At 35.4% G+C, this 19280-nt stretch overlaps 1 protein-coding gene across 3 annotated transcripts in view; it reads left to right on the top strand.

Annotated features, from left to right (window-relative positions):
• Ccser1 (coiled-coil serine rich protein 1) overlaps positions 1 to 19280 on the top strand; it is a 1153064-nt gene that overhangs the window by 201310 nt on the left and 932474 nt on the right. For all 3 annotated transcript variants that reach the window (XM_050162333.1, XM_050162332.1, XM_050162334.1), the window contains one exon: positions 969 to 1062. In XM_050162333.1, the coding sequence (XP_050018290.1) occupies positions 969 to 1062 (94 nt within the window). The remainder of the gene's footprint in view (positions 1 to 968; positions 1063 to 19280) is intronic.

A 19280-nucleotide genomic window follows, 5' to 3' on the forward strand; every position in this document is an offset into this window, starting at 1 on the left:
GGGAAATGGGGAGGAGGCGGAAATTTTGTTTCCAACAACTAAAAAAAAATAAAGAGAAAAAAAAATCTTGGAATTCTAATTAAATTTCAAAAACTGAGGCAAAGGTTACAAAAAATACTTTCGTAAAAGAGCAACAGTTACACCTATTATTAAATTTTCTAGTTACCCAAATATTTATTTATTAAAATATCTAGTTATTTATTATATTCTGTAATGCTTGTACTATGAATACAATTTCTTGACTTAAAAAAAACAAAACAAAACATGGAATTATTGACCTGGTGCCCAGATAAGAAGCTTTACCCCTTACTGACTAGCCTTTATGGTGATAGAAGACACACTTTGCACGCTACTGAAAGAGAAAAGTAATCATCAATTTTATCTAACTACAAACCCTGCCTGCTATCTACAACAGTGACCTGTTTGCAAGAAAGTTGTGTAATTAGTGACACAAATATTGTCAGCTAGACAACCTCTTTTAAAAATTGGTTCTAAAGTATGAAGATTTCTCTAATGTCTTTACACATAAAATAGAGGATTTTTTCTTATTTCAAAAACTGTGATTAGGTCCTTGCTTAATGACTGATTTCTTCTCCTGTCTCACATACTGTACAAGAAGCTCTCACAGGAAGCACGCTACCTTTCTGCATTCCTTTCAGAGCTTTGCTAAACATGTTTGCTGAAGTTATGTGACATACAGAACAATAATGTAAGATGAAGACTTCTATGTTTTTAGTTGTAGCAGGTATGGATAACTAAGAGGAGTAAGTAGTAGGAAAAGTTAGACATATTAGAAAATTCTGAAAGCATTTCATAGGACTGGTAGATTCAGAAGTCATGAAAGTCAATTTCAGATTTGCTGAGTGTTTTGTTTCATGGCTACTGTATGTGGCTATTCTCTTATTCTTGCATTCTTATTCTATCTCCTCTGTGCTTTCTGTCATTTATCAGGTTTACTTTTCTTTCAGGATGTTCTAAATCATTTGGGATCCTGTGACCTCGATGAAGATGATCTGATGCTTGATTTAGAATTTTTAGAGGAACAGAATCTTCAACCCCCAGGTAAGAGTTGATTAAATACCGACACTAATATGACCCCAATAAATGTCTACAAGAATTTGACCCCAGTTTAATCAATTTGCTTTAATTGCTGCAGCTTTCACTGTAAGCTAGACACTCTTTGGAACATGGCCAGTCTTCTCTTTCTCCTTTCATCATCTATGTGCAAGGAGCAAGCTAGGTACGCTGCATACTTTAGCTTCTTATACTGGATGACTTTAAAGTCAGTTGTAGAAACATGAATGCAGCTAGAAGTCATTATGAAATGAAACAGAACACAAAAATCATTTCAAAAGAAGATATGCTCAAATTAAATACCTACCAATTTAAAACATCAGTATCTTATGTTTGAAGGGGTAACCATGCAATGGTTTCCGCTTCACTTTTCATGGTTTACTTTTAATCAAATGTAACTATTGGTTATCTAGATTTGTTATTCTAAATTTTAGTCACAATACCTTAACAACAGAGATTAATGCTGATACTGCAAGGCTGATCCGAGAACTTAGAGTGACAAATAACACCCATTGATAGTCCTAGATACACCTCAAACACACGTATGCAGTTACAATGAGTAATAGCTAAACTCATATCACATAAGCTAAGAAAACCCATCCACCTCATTTGTAATAGTTTGAATTCGTGTCAGATTTAAAATAGTATATCTCTAAATTCAAAAAAATTTTTCATTCAAAATACTTTATATGGCCTAACTATTTCGGATTTAGGTATTTGACAGCACAGATTATATTATCTTATTTTACCTCTTACACTATTACTTGTACGTTAAAAGTCGACAATGTTAAGTCATAAAGCCTGAGTCTACAGGGTCCTTTTGGGAATATTGCCCTTTTGGTGCATCATGTTACTACGTCGACCTTGCATGAATTCTATTCTCTGCTAATTCTCAGGCTTATTTTGAGATGTTTGGTCCATACTAAATATTTATAATCAGTTAATATATTGCAACTTGAAAAGCAAACCATAATGATGTTTTCATTTTCTTGTACCTCCTTTTAGTTTGCCATTGTATATCAATTTGGGATTTTTTTTAAACATTCTGCCTTCAGTTGTTTTCACAGCTGTCCTTTTCTAATGAAGACTTATTATTTTTATGAACATAACTCCAAATTTCTGTCCCTCATATGTTTTTACCTTAACAGTTAGACATTAGGAGAAAATAGTAAGACGTGTCCCTTTGGAAGGAGTTTTTAAAAGGAGAATTAATCAACATCTAGCAAATATTTAAGTTTCTATAGATAAATATGTAATATACTGTAGCATATTTACCAGTAGATCAAACTATCTAATCTCTATTAGATAGAGACTGTGAGACTGGAGAACTATAAAATAATACTCTCTACATATTACTCATTTAAATGTTTACAATTACAAAATGTTTAAACACTTCAAATTTTTCACAATAAGACTCATATTTTGTATTCAATAGTGCAAAAATTATAACTAAAAGCAATAAAGAAAACATTCATATATACTTTTGTATGGTTATAGGGTAAATTGTTTATAGTGGATGGTACAGATATGGAATAGACAGTATATCTAACCCCTAGATCAATCCATAGCATCAGTATATATAAAAAGAGGATAGTCTGTCCCTCATCATGCAATTCTGAGAGAAGTACAGTGCCAACCCTGAAGTATTGCTTTTCTCTCTCTTCCCTTAATCTAATCCCACATATACATATGGGATACCTCTGAGATAATGAGAGAAATTTCTATTTATAGGTTTTAAATTCTGCGTTATAAAGTCATAATTTTAAATGTATTTCTTTTTCTGTAATGAGAAATCATAAATAAACTTAATTTGGTACTTTTTGAAATGAGTTTGAACAATGATTTTTGTAAGAAGTATTAGAAAGAGAAGATAATAAACACTAAGTGACAAGGTACAATTGCCAATAGGAAGCCAAAAGTAAGGCACAGAGAATTCTTCAGTGTGCATGGTCGGGTTTCTTCTGTGGGTGGTCAGGATGGTGGAAGGGCAAAGGTGACAATTGTAGTATAAAACAGCTAAATATAATGTGGCACCCTCATAGGAGCATTTGTTTAAAATTATATATATATTCTTTATAAAAAGTTAGGGCTTTGGATGTCTTCATTTTGAATACATGATGAATTTTACCAAGATAAATAAGTTTAATTCAGTTTATTTGCAATGTTTATGTTGTTATATATCACTGAAATAAATGTTCAAAAATTGAAGTCATTCTGAATTAATGAGAGAGAAGAGAATTTAACTGAGTCTTACATAATTATAGTCCATTTTGTTGATTTTTATAAAATTCTAATTTAGTTTGAATTTTATGCAATATTTTATAGAGATGTGTGTGACTGAATGTTTACATCAGTTACTTGTTTGATCCACAAATATGAAGAAGGGAACATATTAAGCTGATAAATTGTTTAATTATCAACACAGAATAATGAGTACCGTGAGTGAGGGAGTCATAGACTTATAGGGATTTGGGATTAAAACTTCCCAAATCATATTCTTTTCTCTATTTTATGTTTACTGGAATATTTATGAAATAATTGAATGTAGAGACGACAAGTCCAGTTCTGTTTGGTGCCAGTTTTGGGGAAGAGCAGTTATGTTAGACAGCCAGCCATGGTGAACAACACTGACTTCAAATCTAAACAAAGATATAGCTGCCTGTATGTGCTCTGGGAAAACATTAACCTTTGAATAATTATTTTCCCCTATAAAATGTTATGACCACTATTCACTTTATCTAAGGGAATAAAAGTGATGTGTTATTCTTATGACTCACTGAACAGAAGACATAGCTGAGAACTAGATGCTGAGCCTGTCACCTGCCACCTCATCCTCAAAGACAAATTGTTGCTCAGATGTAATCCTTGGGCAACTGTAAGGAACTTTCTTCTCTAAATGGGTGTTTTAAAAATACTTATATAAAACTAAAATGCAGTTGAAATTGTGAGACAGGTTTTAGACAGCAAGGTAAAAGCATTGCTTCAAGAGTAAGAAATGAAAACCCCTGTGGCATGAACACAAGAGTCTGATGGTCTGGGGTCCTCTTCCCACAGCCCTCTCTTGCCACTTAGTCCTAACTTCTATGCCTTAGGCATACTGATGATCCCTGCTTAGTGGTAATTTAACTACAGATGTTTTAGGATGTATGGATAGATATGCTAGAGAATGCTTTGAAGATTTGATCTACTTTTGTGTTTAAAGGTTGATGTCTATGTAGTTACGGAGAGAGGGAGTGAGAAAGGGATGGAAGTAGGGAGGGATGGAGGGAGAGAGGGATAAAGGGAGGGAGGGAGAGAGGAAAGGAGGAAGATATAGAAGCAAGGAAGGAAGGAGGACTGAAGGAAGGAAAGGAAGGGGGAGGGAGCAAGGTGTAGTTCAATTTTCTGCCACCAGATAGCACTAAAGAGATCTCAAAAAAGTGCAGAAGCAGAAGTGTAAGTCAGGACCTTGAAGGAGAACACTGTCAGATGGGGAGTGGGTTTAAAGGGATCCCATACTAGCTCCTAATAGTAATGAGTTCTTTATTAAAAAAGAGCTCACAAATCACAAAAAGGAAATAAAATTCATAAAAAAATAAAAAATAAAAAAAATACTTATATATATAGGACAATATATATCCAGATAATTTAGATTTGGGTCTGTAATTCATCATCTTTAGCTATTAGTCCCCTTGCATCTGTGCCAGCCACTCATTAGTCACCAGCGTGGCAGACTCTGGTGGGAAACCGCAGCCTGGTAAAGGCAGTGGAGTAGCAACACTGATGAAGTGATGAAGGGAGGGTGAAAGAACACACCTAGGTTTTAGAAACTTGCGCATGGGGGTACATTGATGCTTACTATGGCATCGGGGAAGAAAAAATGGGAACACACTGATCAGTTAAAAATTATGAACATCTTAGATCAAAAATGTTTATAATAGAAGCATTAAAGATTATGATTGTGATAAATGTAGAATTACGTAGATGCACAACAAACATCACAGTGTGTAATTTTAATGTAACCTACTCTTGTTATTGAATGTAATAGTACTTTAATTTATATATTTTTATTTTATGATAGTTTCTATTTTGATTTTTTCATTATTCTTTTTTTATTAATTTTATTGAGAGAAAAATGTATAAAAGTATTTATTTTAAAATAAAAATGCAAGTAGGTTAAAGCTCAGGTTGACAAATTCTTCTAAATCTACATCATAGAAAAGCATTAAGCAAAAACTGGAATATTGATCAGAATGAGACCATAAATTTATTGCTGAAGAACCATGTTGCGTGAAAAATGCCGACGAAAATAACACAAGATTCCATTAGTGCAAACAGCGCAAATTTCACAGAAAACAAACAAACCAAACCACATCGTTGTCTGAGGAGGAAAAGGGCTGACAGTGAGAGACTGACAGGTGCCAAAGGTGATAAGGAGGCTTGGGAGCTACTGAATCTATTCCTTATCTTGCTTTTGGTATTGGTTTCATGTCACAATGCACAAAAATCATGCACTCTAAAAAACATTGTTTATTATAAAGTGGTATGTCTTCATGAGTTGGCTTAAAATATAAGTAAGTTTAAGGAAGGAAACTGAAGGCTCATAGGGAGCCAGAACTTTATCAGATTAACCTTAAAACTTTTAAAGAATATTGCATTTTTAGAATGCATTCCAGATAAAATAAAAGTTAGAATAAAAATAATAGGGATCATAGCTTTAAAAGCGTATCTGAAAATATACATGTGAACACACACACACTCATAAACACACAAATATCAAAGAAATACCTCACTTAAAAATGTATATAGTTTAGGTAAAGTTGTGCTACACATACTGATAATACTTCCTCTATAAGTCATAGGTTACTGAACAAATGTCTCAGTGCTGGGCAAGGGAGGACTGTGAGCTGGCGTATCTGTAGGTATAAGAATAAGTTTTATAATGTAATTAGAAAGTATGCTGTTCTAGCAAAATGGCAATTGCAGGTGTTCTTACAAGATCCATGGCCTCACTAGCTCCAGATAGTTTGCTAGGATTCTGTGTAGGATGAGAGCTGGTTTTCCTCCTGTTGAGTGGGTCTTTAGTATAATTAGATAATTGTTGATCACCATCAGCCCATGAGTATCACTATTTCACCTGTAGTAATATCCTGCCAAGCCGTCCTTGTTGTCATTCACAGAACTTATAGTCAGCTAAGATTACTAACTACTTCTTTCTTCTGCCTGCTTGCATAGTACTTCATGTTACTGGGGAATCTAGACCACAGGAAAGAGTCTATTAGGTTAGCTGGAATAATATGAGCCCTGTGCCCTAAATGTGCAGGTTTCACAAATAGGGACTTAATCTTCAACCTATGGGAGTCGTCCAAGAGCAACAGCTATAGCTTCCGCTGTTTGGGGGACTAACTTGAAGTACCTTGACTAACAACTCAAATAGAGGTTTTTCATGTTTGGTACTGTGTTTATTTCTTAGGTAGTTTATGGCTTTTTTGAGGAATGCTGTCATTCAAATGGCATAGCTTGATATGTCTATTTATTAACTTCCAAATTATATCTCCACAGTTAAGTGGCATAAGTTTCTGAGTTTTGTACAATCTAATTAAAGATACCCTAGGCCCACTTCTTTTGATCCAGACACACCATAATTTCTACTAATTTGCAGTTGACTTTTATAATATTCTTATGTCAATGTTGTTGCAATTCTTTATACATTGCCATTCATATTAGCAAAACCACCAGGGTTTCATCTCATCTCTGCTGTGCTTTTACCCATTAAAAATTAATAACAAAATTACCTTCTTAATTAATAGGCACAGGAGGAATTCCTAACTCACTGAAGAATTTTTATAATGCTTCCTCATCAAATTCCAAATATTTAGCAACTACCTAATTAATTTCTAATTGGTATTGCTGGGCCATTACCTCTATTTGCATGTAGACATACACCAATACTGCCCTGAGTACTTCAGAAGCAAATGTAAAATAAATTACACAAGTAATAAAGTTTGTCTTTACTCGATCATCCACCTATTGCATTCTTTTAATCAAAGAAAATTAAATAACTTACATCTATTTTCAAATAAGTAACTTATCTTCAAGTGGTAAAGACCAATGGCAATGCATGGCAACAATACAGGTTGCTTTTTAACATTTATGAACTTAGTTCCTAGTGTTTACAGTATTTAAAACAGAAATGTAGTCTTTATCAGATACACTGCTATTCTAATTAGGCTGTACAGTATTTGGGACAAGTAATATCCAGGGGAAAAAGTTTTCAGCTGTTTAATTGGACTGATTAAACGTAAAGAAATGTGCTGTGTTTTTTAAAGCAACATGTCTTAATTTATTAATTTTTTAATACTACCAACTCATCACTGAGTGTTATAAAAGTAAGAAAATTATGTTTAAATTAGAAAACATATTTTGAAATAACTTATAATAGTAATGAATTATTCAAAACTAAAGGGCCCTGAAAAAATATAGTACTTACAAAGATTAAAATTACCTAAATCCCAAAGAAGTAGAATCAAACTGTATTGGGTTCCTTCTTTAGTCTATACAACCTAGAAAGCAAGATACTTTGCATCAAAACAGGCTGAATTTTTTAGATGAATAGAATCATAACATGTCACAAATGTAGAACAAGATTCACTATGGCAGAAATGGAATCCTGAATCAGATATATCTGATTTCAAGGCACCGACAATCTTTTTCAGATATTTATATATTTATTTTTGCTAATAAAAATTATTTTTTTAATTTATTTATTTATTAAAGATTTCTGTCTCTTCCCCACCACCGCCTCCCATTTCCCTCTCCCTCCTCCAATCAAGTCCCTCTCCCTTCTCCCTTGTCAGCCCAAAGAGCTATCAGGGTTCCCTGCCCTGTGGGAAGTCCAAGGACCACCCACCTCCATCCAGGTCTAGTAAGGTGAGCATCCAAACTGCTTAGGCTCCCACAAAGCCAGTACGTGCAGTAGGATCAAAAACCCATTGCCATTGATCTTGAGTTCACAGTAGTCCTCATTGTCCGCTATGTTCAGCGAGTCCGGTTTTATCCCAGGCATTTTCAGACCCAGGCCAGCTGGCCTTGGTGAGTTCATGATAGAACATCCCAATTATCTCAGTGTGTGGGTGCACCCCTTGCGGTTCTGAGTTCCTTGCTCGTGCTCTCTCTCTCTATCTGCTCCTGATTTGGACCTTGAGATTTCAGTCCCGTGCTCCAATGTCTGTCTCTGTCTCCTTTCATCGCCTGATGAAGGTTAAGATCTAGGGGGATGACTATATGTTTTTCTTTGGGTTCTCCTTCTTATTTAGCTTCTCTAGGATCACTAATTATAGGCTCGATGTCCTTTATTTATGGCTAGAAACCAAATATGAGTGAGTACATCCCCTTAGTGATCAGGGAAATGCAAATCAAGACAACTTTAAGATACCATCTTACACCTGTCAGAATGGCTAAAATCAAAAACACCAATGACAGCCTTTTGCTGGAGAGGTTGTGGAGAAAGGGGTACACTCATCCATTGCTGGTGAGAATGCAAACTTGTGCAACCACTTAGGAAAGCAGTGTGGCGGTTTTTCAGGAAATTCGGGATCAACCTACCCCTGGACACAGCAATACCACTCTTGGAAATATACCCAAGAGATGCCCTATCATACAACAAAAGTATATGCTCAACTATGTTCATAGCAGCATTGTTTGTAATAACCAGAACCTGGAAACAACCTAGATGCCCTTCAATGGAAGAATGGATGAAGAAAGTATGGAATTTATATATTTTAGAGTACTACTCAGCAGTAAAAAACAAGGACTTCTTGAAGTTTGCAGGCAAATGGATGGAAATAGAAAACACTATCCTGAGTGAGGTAAGCCAGACCCAAAAAGAGGAACATGGGATGTACTCACTCATATTTGGTTTCTAGCCATAAATAAAAATTTATTTTATACATGATTAAATACACTGTTTCTAAATCATTTCCACTCATAATTTTCCCCTTTCAACTTTTCCATTCTTACATTCTCTCATGACCTCTTCCATAATAATTACTGTAATATATAGAGTTAGATAGATAGGTGTGTAATATATGTAGATGATTGGTGATAGATACTTACATGTATAGATACATAAATGTATAGAAAGATAGATGATAGATGGATAATGTAAGGATAAACAGGCTTAATTTACTGAAATCCATGTACTGTTGCTCACTTGTACATACATGCAGGGCTGACTATTTGGGATCAGATAGTTTATCCAGGGCTCGTCTCTGGAGAAAACTGTATTCCTCTCTCAGCCACCATTCTTTGTAGCTTTCCATCTAGAGGTGGGGCCTTGTTAAACTTTTTTTTAAAGATTATTTATTTATTTATTATGTATACAATGTTCTGTTTGTATGTATGTCTGCAGGCAAGAAGAGGGCACCAGATCTCATTACAGATGGTTATGAGCTATCATGTGGTTGCAGGGAATTGAACCTCTGGAAGAATAGCCACTGCTCTTAACTTCTGAGCCATCTTTCCAGCCCATGAAACTTTTTCTATCCACATTGATATGTTAACTGGTGTGATCTAATTATGCAGGTTTTGTTTAGATAACTATAGTTTTGAGACTTCATGTGTTCTACTTTCCTGTCACATCTGGGAGACACTACCTTAAGTCAGGCATCTTGGTCCTCTGGAACTTAGAATCTTTCTGCCTTGTTTTCCATCATTTTCCTTGATGTTTAGTTGTGGTTGCAACTAAGCAAAATACCTACACACCCACACCTGCCCAACCCCCCCCCACATGATTCATGTAAAATAAGCTTAAAAAAATTTTGAGGTGTTGCCAGAAAATATTAGTGATGAATAACTTCAGGCTATGTTAGAATTTGATAAAGATGGTGATAGAGAAAAAAAGCTAATGGCTATTGTAAATGGAGTTATAAAAAAGATTGTTAGAATAAATATCAAAAATACTGCAGTTACCATTTTATATTCTACTTTGGGGTTATAACGTCCTGTTAAAAAAATAACTTCAGCTGAGTTCTTTTCTCAAAGGAACCAAAACCAAACATCTTTTATATTTATAATTCACTACTCTTACGTTTCTTTGTGTGAACAAAATCACAGTCTGAAATTTTAAGATTGTGAAATGACAATATATAAAATTCACTCTGATTGTCAATTATTTACTAATATGTAAATTATAGTGATAATAAACTGAATAATATAATGTGAGATTACCCTCTGTATGCTGTGAATACCATTGGTTAATAAAGAAACTGTCTTGGGCCTGCACAGGGAATAGAGGTAGGCGGGGAAAACTAAACTGAATGCTTGGAGAAAGAAGGAGGACTTAGGAAGAAGCCATGTAGTCCTGCCAGAGATAGAAGCCAGAAATTTCCCCAGTAAGCCATTGCCACAAGGCAATACACAGATTAAAATGGAGATGGGTTAAATTTATATGTAAGAGTTAGCCAATAAGAAGCTAGAGCTAATGGGCCAAGCAGTGATTTAATTAATACAGTTTCTGTGTGATTATTTTGGGGCTGAGCAGCCGGGAAACTAACTATTGGTCTCCTCCAACAGTAATATTTACTGAGCTAGGTGGCAGTTCATGAAGGTGACACACCCTTATATATTAAGAAATTTGAAGCCTGTTAGATAAATGATGAGAAGTAGGAGATGTCTCATTCAGACTCAACAGTTTTGGATTCTCTTGTCTAATAAAGCTAGTTCTTATAAAATATAAAATCCCAATATACTGAAGCTTGTGTTGCAAACCGTGAGCTTTTAAGTGAATTATTTTGACTCAATGTTTCCCTTTGACTCCAACACAGAAATTGAACACATCAGAGTCATGACAGGCATTGTGCAAAGTGCCCAATCAGACACTGTCCTTTTGATCTTTGTTTGGGATATAAATACCAGCACTTTCTGCTATCTCATTTAATATTCTGTTATTTTCACAAGACATCATATGTACTTTCTTAGGATTGAGTGAATGGAGATTTAAAATAACTTTTTGGTCAGGATTAAAGAATTAGGAACTTGATGAAAGGTTAAATGAGTTAAAGTACAGCTTTGCAAGTATTAATTTATACTTCTTGTTTGTAGTATATAGAAGTTCCCAGTCATAATGAGTTGCTACAAGGAGCAACTGTAATAGGTTTCCTGAAATGTACTGTTTTCATAGCTCTTAGAAAATATGCAGCTGAGACATGAGTTGTCACTTTGAGGTCTCATCTACTGGCTTTGTTCCCTTTTCACTTGGGCGCTGAGTTAGGGCACTAGTAACTGTCTGGTTGCCATTAGATGGCAATCTTGTTCTTATAATGCTGATAGAAACCCTGTGGTGCATTTGTATTCAACCTCGTAGTTTTATGAGGTTTTCAAATATGTTATCTCATCAAATTATCATGCTATCTCTGCAGTAGGTGATAACATGACCCACATAAAGTGGAAGAAGAACATACTCGAGGTTAAAAACTTCTCCTGTCAACATTCACTGAGATCTTCTCATCACATGCAGAGTTCTTCTCAACTCTTTCCAGCCTTTGCCGCATCTCATTTCACATACAATTCTAATACATTGGGTTACACATTTTCCAAGGTCACTGAAAGTCAGAGTTGCATCTTAAAAGGGAGTGGGTATTTCAAGTAGGCATGCTGACTGTGGAAAATAAGGATCATTAACTAAAATGTAGGGGGAGGCAAAGAGCTGTGCAACAATTGACAGAGTCATAGAACAGAACAGCATGGGGCCATTTAATGTGGAAACAAACATCTCTATCCACACCAGCAGGGTCGGGGTTTACGATACTGCAGTGCACAGCTCCTATGCCTGTGAATATTGTTATGATAGCTCTGAATCATGAGAAAAAACAACAACAACCAAAAACTTTTGTAAGTTGGTGCAATACAGGCCTGTACAATTACTCTTACAAATACACCAATCTAAACTTTTACATACTATTTACATACCAAATGGAAATGTCCTCAGTTCTTCATAACTTCAGCTTTCCAGAGTGTCATTTCATAAAGATTTTACATCACAAATACATGGGTATATTTTAAGTATGTTTAATATTTTCTGCATTTTTCCTTCATGCTCCCCAAGATCTTACAAATCTTAGCTAGATATAAGGACTGCTTTGTGGTGAGCGTTCTGATTATCAATTCTGTGAAAAGAGCACTTTATACTGTACTGATAGAACATAAGAGGGTCCTTTCACTTAACCACAAGATTATATCATGGACAGTGATATGCAATTTAAAGGCTTGTATTAAAATTGATTTGAGTTTTGCTTATTTTATTTTCTTAATCAACTACAGTAATAATTAGTTTGATAATTTTATATGTTGTTTTTAATTCTCATTTTAACTATCAAACTTTCTAACATGCACCTGGCTCAAGTCACATAATAATGTCCTCACAGGATAAGAATTTTGGGATAAAAACCTTCATGTTTCTTCCAGTTTCTTCCATTTGGTGCCTTTTTGTCTTTGTTTTTGTTTTTGGTTCCTGAAGCAATTAAACATGAAATATGTGTCTCGCAGTTTCTCAAAATTATGTGGTGACATTCCCGTAAAGTTTCTTGAATGATGACAACAACAACTGTTACTTTACAAGTGAATATTCAATTAAGAAAACAAATTCTGGTATTTTTGAATGAATATAATATTTATATATTTAAAATTGTTTCCAATAAGAAACATAATTTTCAGTCATGCCTGGGGTATGAAAAGCGAGAAGTAATAATTAACATTGACACAATTACAGAAATTCAGTTGTGATTGTCACCATGAAAAGTTACTTCCTGTTCCTCAAATTATAAAGTTTTATTTGATAATGTTTTGAGGTCCTATAAAAGAATCATTCCTCTTTAATTTGGCTCTATATTAATTGTATTCATAAAAATGTCAAAAAATTTACACTGACATTTGGCATTTCTTGGTTTCATGAAGAATGCTTCCTTTGTGTCTACCCATTGTAGGGTGGAAGTTGAAGTCACATCAGAATGGTTTAAGAATGTTAGTCATTCTAGTAAATGCAACAATATTGCTCTCAAGTACTAAGCTGCCACCATTTGATAAGACAAAGCTCAGATGTTATTTATTGATAGGAAAATGCCAGTACTGCTGAATTTGATAGATTTTGTAGAAGAAAAGGAAACGTTAAAAATTTGAAGATTCCTTGATAGAGATGTTTTAATTTTGAGACTTCACTAGGATTTGGTAAATATTATGATTTAATGGTTGTGGCAGCATTGATGTAAGCAACAAGTGGAGGGCTTAATGATTCATAAGGTATAAAATGTAATTTGAAGCTTTCTTATCAAAGAATTGATAGGTCTTTAGGAACAGGTCTATAATAAAAACCTTATTATTTAGAATAGTTAAATCATGCTCTAAGAATAAGGATGTAGGTAGGTGATGCTGATACCTTGAAGTCAAGTCCGAGTACTCCTAATGAGAGGGCCAGGGGGACCATGCCTTTAACTTCAGCCAAGTCTGCTTTTTCACAATTAGCTTGTTACCATCATGTGACAAGTTTCCTGTACATCACCTTAAGCGTACCTAGTTTAATTTTTTCTTTTCTTTCTCCCGAATGCGCTCTATACTAGATCCCTTCACAGGGAAAAACAACAATGGTATTTCCATCTCTGTAGACACACACGGACAATATAAGGGTTTGTCTGCTCCATGCTGGGCATCAGAAGAGTGACATTAAAGCAGATCCCATCTCTGATGTGGAGTGCAGGAAATAAGGATGTATTCCTCCTCCAACATTCTCACAGTTTGCTTTAGGAAGGATTCTCTGGGGGGGGAGATGTAGAAGTATCGGCTGCAGATGTCTCAAGTAGATTTTCTGATGCAGAGATCAAATTGTTTCTGTACCAAAGTATTCTAAAATTTTATTCAATGTACTGTATGCTGGGACCCTGATAATGATAGGTTTTATAGGAATGTTATCTCAATAATGATTTAAAGTGGCCATCCTTGAAACTTTATCTGTACTTGAAGATGAGATGGAAACTGGCTTTTGTCTTTTTCCCTGGGTGAGACGTTTGTGGAGTCACATGCACTAAAACATGTTCATGGCATCCTGGCCCTAAGAGTAGCATTGGTCCATTTCTTCATGTCTAGGTCAGCACATTATTAAAGTAGACATTATTTGTGGTAAACAATCATAAAAATGTTCTAATGAAAACAAAAATAGAAGCTGTCACCAAATTTGTGACAAATTAGTTTAGCTTCAGTTGGCAACTAAATTTACCCAGGAAGAGGAAACTCAGCTGAGGAATTGGCTTTGGAGACGATCTGTGGGTCATTTTTATTGTTCAGTAGAGCCATTTTCACCCAAAACAGGGCTCTTCAAAGTGATTTCCCAGATAGCTGCTAGAAGAATAATCTAGTCTCAATCTCTGTACATCTGAGCTTTTCATTACTATCTTAACCTCCACTAATCCTTTCTCCATATTGCTCACAAGATGAGCTGACACGCTAAAGTGATCTTAATCCTGGACCTATGTAAACGTCAATATTCTCATTATCTTAATTAGAAAATCCAATTTTATTAACAGCTAACAAAGCTCTCATGCTTCAGTACTTTCACTTTTGCTACACACTCAACTTGACTGCTGGTAAATATTTATTGAAGGCTTATTTTACCAAACATGAGTCAGCTAGCAAAGACTCTAAGGTGTACTTATTATTTAAAACAGGTGTTAATGAAGAAATGCCAGTGGGCCCTGGGAGGACCTAGCATGTTTGATGATGTTATGGTGGATGTCTGAGCTTTCACAGGAAGGATAAGTAGGGTTTGGGTGAGATAATTATGGCAGTTAAACCCTAGAAGAAAAAGAACATAAGGAATCAGAGAACTTCCAGGAAGCCCAGTATGCTCTGGTGTGCAGGCTGAATGATGTAGTCTCCTATTACACTCTGAGATGCTTCCAGTGATGGTTCTCAGGTACAGTCTCCTTCCCGTACCTAGTAGCATCATGCTAAAGGAAGTGTAAACATCTGTAATCCATTTGAAGAATTCATATTTACCTTTTGAAAAAATTAAGTATGATACTAGTCAATGATTAAAAAGATTAAATAGCTATATCCAGGGGAAGACATTTTTCTGTGATCTGTAACATGCTTGAAAGCCTAGAAGAGAAAGCACAACAAAGACCGACAGGGGGTAGTAGTCTATCATTGGTGATAAATGGAAGGAAGACACTGAAGAAATGCCAATTTCTAGCTGAAAGGCAACAGAGCAGTGTGACACTGACAAAAATGGAGTCCTTAGGTAGTGTGCATGCCATTTTAAATCCTGTAATCCATTGTGTTTTTCTTTCATGTCTTTTTAAATATAGCTCAAGACATCCAGTCAGAAAATAGAAATCTGAATTCTTTCAACTCTAAATGGAACTTTGAATGAGTGGTGACTAGCCAATTTAGTCTATGTATATATTTTAAGAGGTAAAGTTATTCAGAATCTGAAGCATGTTGCTCTCCAGTACTTTGAAGACAGAGTATGCAGTGTGTAAGCATGCACAGGCTTTGCTCTTCATGTGTGTAAGCATGCACATGGGCTTTGCTCTTTATGTGTGTAAGCCTGGCAAGCAAAACTTAGCATGAAATAAAATACTAAATTTTAACCATTTGAATGACTAGAGAGAGAACTTGTCCTCAGATATTTGACTCTATTTGAACTATGAGAATAACTATAAACTCATGAACCATTACTGTGTTGATTAATTTTACATTAGCTTGACCCACGCTAGAGTAATTGGAGCGGAGCGATCCACAACTGAGAAAATTACCCATAAAGTTAAGCTGTAGGCTAGCATGTAGGGTATTTTCTTAATTAGTGATAAATGGGTAAGGCTCCAGCCCATTTGAGCGATGCCATCCCTGGGCTTGTGGTTCTGAGTTCTGTTGGGAGGTCACTGGAAGTAGCAGCAGGACTCATCCCAGGTGCATGAACGGGCTTTTTGGAGCCCATTCCCTATGGTAGGATGCCTTGTTTAGCCTTGATATGTGTGTGTGGGGGGGCATGGACTTTATCCTGCCTCAACTTGGTATGCTAGGCTTTGTTGACTCCCCAAGGGACACCTTACTCCTTCTAAGGAGTTGATAGGGGGGTGGGATGGTGATGTGGGGATGGAAGGAGAGGGAGGGAGAGAGAGGGAGAAGGGAAAGGTATATAAAATGAAGAAAAAATATAAAAAGAAGCTGTCTGAGGAAGCCAGGAAGAGCAAACAGTGAACAGTACTCCTCCATGACCTCTGCATCAGTTCTTGTTTCCAGTTTCTTTCCCAGTGTGAGTTCCTGTCCTTCAGTGATGAACAGTGATATGGAAGCAAAAAACCAGTAAACCCTTTCCTCCTCAATTTACTTTGGTCATGGTGTTTTTTTTTTAAATATTTATTTATTTATTATGTATACAATATCCTGTCTGCAGGCCAGAAGAGGGCACCAGACCTCATTACAGATGGTTGTGAGCCACCATGTGGTTGCTGGGATTTGAACTCAGGACCTTTGGAAGAGCAGGCAATGCTCTTAACCACTGAGCCATCTCTCCAGCCCCAATCATGGTCATGGTGTTTTATTACAGTAATAGTAACCATAAGTAAGACAATTACCAGCAGTTCTATGACTGATATCTGACAATAAGTTTTCTACAAGAAAATGTTAGAGGAGGCTGCTTGTTCGTCTCAGCCGCCCAGAACCAAAATAACCACACAGAAACTATATTAATTAAAACACTGCTTGACCCATTAGCTCTAGCTTCTTATTTGCTTACTCTTACATCTTAATTTAATTTAACCCATTTCAAGTAATCTGTTCATCGCCACAATGTTATGGCCTACCAGAAATTTTCAGCACATTTCTCTCTGGCGGCTTCATGACTTCTCTCTGAATCTGACCTTCTTTATCATAGCATTCAGCCTAGCTTTCCCTACCTACCTAAGTTCTGCCTTCTTACATGTTCAAAGCAGTTTCTTTATTCATTAATGGTAATCACAGCACACAGAGAGGGGCCCCACATCAAAAAACAAGACAAAACAAAAAATGCTGAGATTATGTTTCTCGCAGAATTGCTGTTGAATTGTGCTAAAAATCTTATAGTGAAAATATGTAAATATTTTCATATAATTCATTAAAACACCCATTCAAGTATTTTAGAAGATAAGAATATGATATATCTGCAGGGAACAAAGAAATTAGGTGGGTATTCTTAAAAGCAGCTAATTATCAAAGACAGTTTTCGTTTTGAGCACAGCATCCAATTTTTAAATGTTGAAGGACATTTAACTGTGTTGATTAGCAAAACATTTATTGTCCCGTGGTAACTCCTAGTTCAATCATTTAGTTTTTTGATTGCTCTGTAACAGACTTAGCAGAATTAGACAAAAATATTGGTGTATTTAAAAATCATATTTTTCAAGAGGATGTATACTTAAGGTTATTCTAATATAGTGCTGTATATTATATGAGGAACGTAGAATCAGTGAGTGAGAGGCAGAGGGCCAGGAAGTCTACTGTGAGCCTATCTTCTGGAAAAGGCTACAGAAACAAGACCTGAAGAATGGCATATCATTGGACATGCTAATGGTGAAGTGGAAAAACTGCACAGAACCCTCCCCCCACCGCCATAGACAAAGAACTCCAAGCCACTAATGACTGCTGAGAGAGGGAGAATTAGCCTCTCTCAGGGATGAGCCCCTGATTGTTTGTCCAAACAAATTGGTCGTGCTGAAACAATATCCCCACAAACAGGAGAAATGAACTCACTCAACATTCATGTGTGTGTCTGTAATAATAATATTAAAAGAGAAAGAAACTATCAATCTGAAAGAGTGTGTGAGGGGTGCATGTGATGAGATAGAGAGAGGGGGAGTGGAGGAAGTGATGTAATTATGTTTTAACTAAATATATATTTAAAATGAAAGAATCAATGAGTAACTTGCCCCATTATCATCTAGGTAGTGATGCACAGAATATGATGTAGTGAGATTTGAGCTAATCATTTGGATATGTTTTAATAAATAAATGTTCTTGCATGCTCAAGAATGTTAAATTTATTGAGGGGTTACCAGCATAGCCAATATGTGACAAAGCCTTTCTGCTTGATCCTTTAAATATCTATACTGCTCTGGTGAGTGCATCCATAGGCAGAGTTATTATTTTTATTGGGTGTTATTATAGTCCGAACAGAAAGAACGTGATGCAAACAACATTTTAAGTAAGATTATTTCTTTCTGACTCTATTATTGTGAGAGACAATACACATTATTAAATGCAGATCTAAAATTCCAAGTGGATTTTAAATTTGATGGTAATCATATTCAGTAATATGTATTTATATGTGCTAATGTTGAGCTTAAAGGCATGATGAAAGTTGTGTTATTATAGAATAAAGGAAACTATACCGTTAATGGTTAGAATGTAATATTAATCAGCCTTACTTTATAACGTAGCTCTTATTACAGCCAGGAGGAACAGAAACTCCTTTCCATCAGTGTGCACCTGTGGTCTTGCTATATCAGTAGATCTCTGAGTGGGACAGTTCCTTCCTGACTCATTTTGCAGATGGACACTGTGGGTTCTAAGGGCAAGCATTGTTTCTGCATGCAACTGCTAATCTCTCTGTAGTTTTTCAATTTTTGTCTTTATATTTTCACTAAATCCTTAGAAAATGGATATATTTACAAATATACAAAAGCTTTTCATGTTATGAACAATTTAGAATTTATTTATTGGAATATTTAGAGTAGAAGCTGCCCTTCTTATTTTCCTCTAACTCTGACTTATTTCTTTGTCCTGTCCATCACTACCCATAGGGCAGATAACTAGGCGCATAGAGTGAGTCATTGAGTTGCATGGACAAATGCCTGTTTTTGAAGTATTATGAAAATTGAAACATCAAGATGAATCTTAATTGAAGCTTTGCTAATTGCGAACCAAGTTCACAGCCAAAGAGTGTGTTTTCCTAAGAGCGATAATTATATCATGTGTATTTACTTTAATATGTGCTTTTTATTAATCTTTATTTTTTTGGAGATATGCCAATAGTTTATATATAGTGAAAATGAAGTGAAAAACAGAGGGAAAAGGAGTAAAAAATAATAATTCAGAAAACCCAGAACACAATATCTGTATAATACAGGGGAATTGAAAATGTTTTTGAATTTCATTCTTTTTTTTCTTTTTTTTTAAATATAATTTTTTATTGAAAAAAA

Source organism: Alexandromys fortis, unplaced genomic scaffold (genome assembly GCF_014885135.2).
Source record: "Alexandromys fortis isolate MF-2015 unplaced genomic scaffold, M_Fortis_MF-2015_v1.1 scaffold_117, whole genome shotgun sequence".
Lineage (NCBI taxonomy): Eukaryota > Metazoa > Chordata > Mammalia > Rodentia > Cricetidae > Alexandromys > Alexandromys fortis.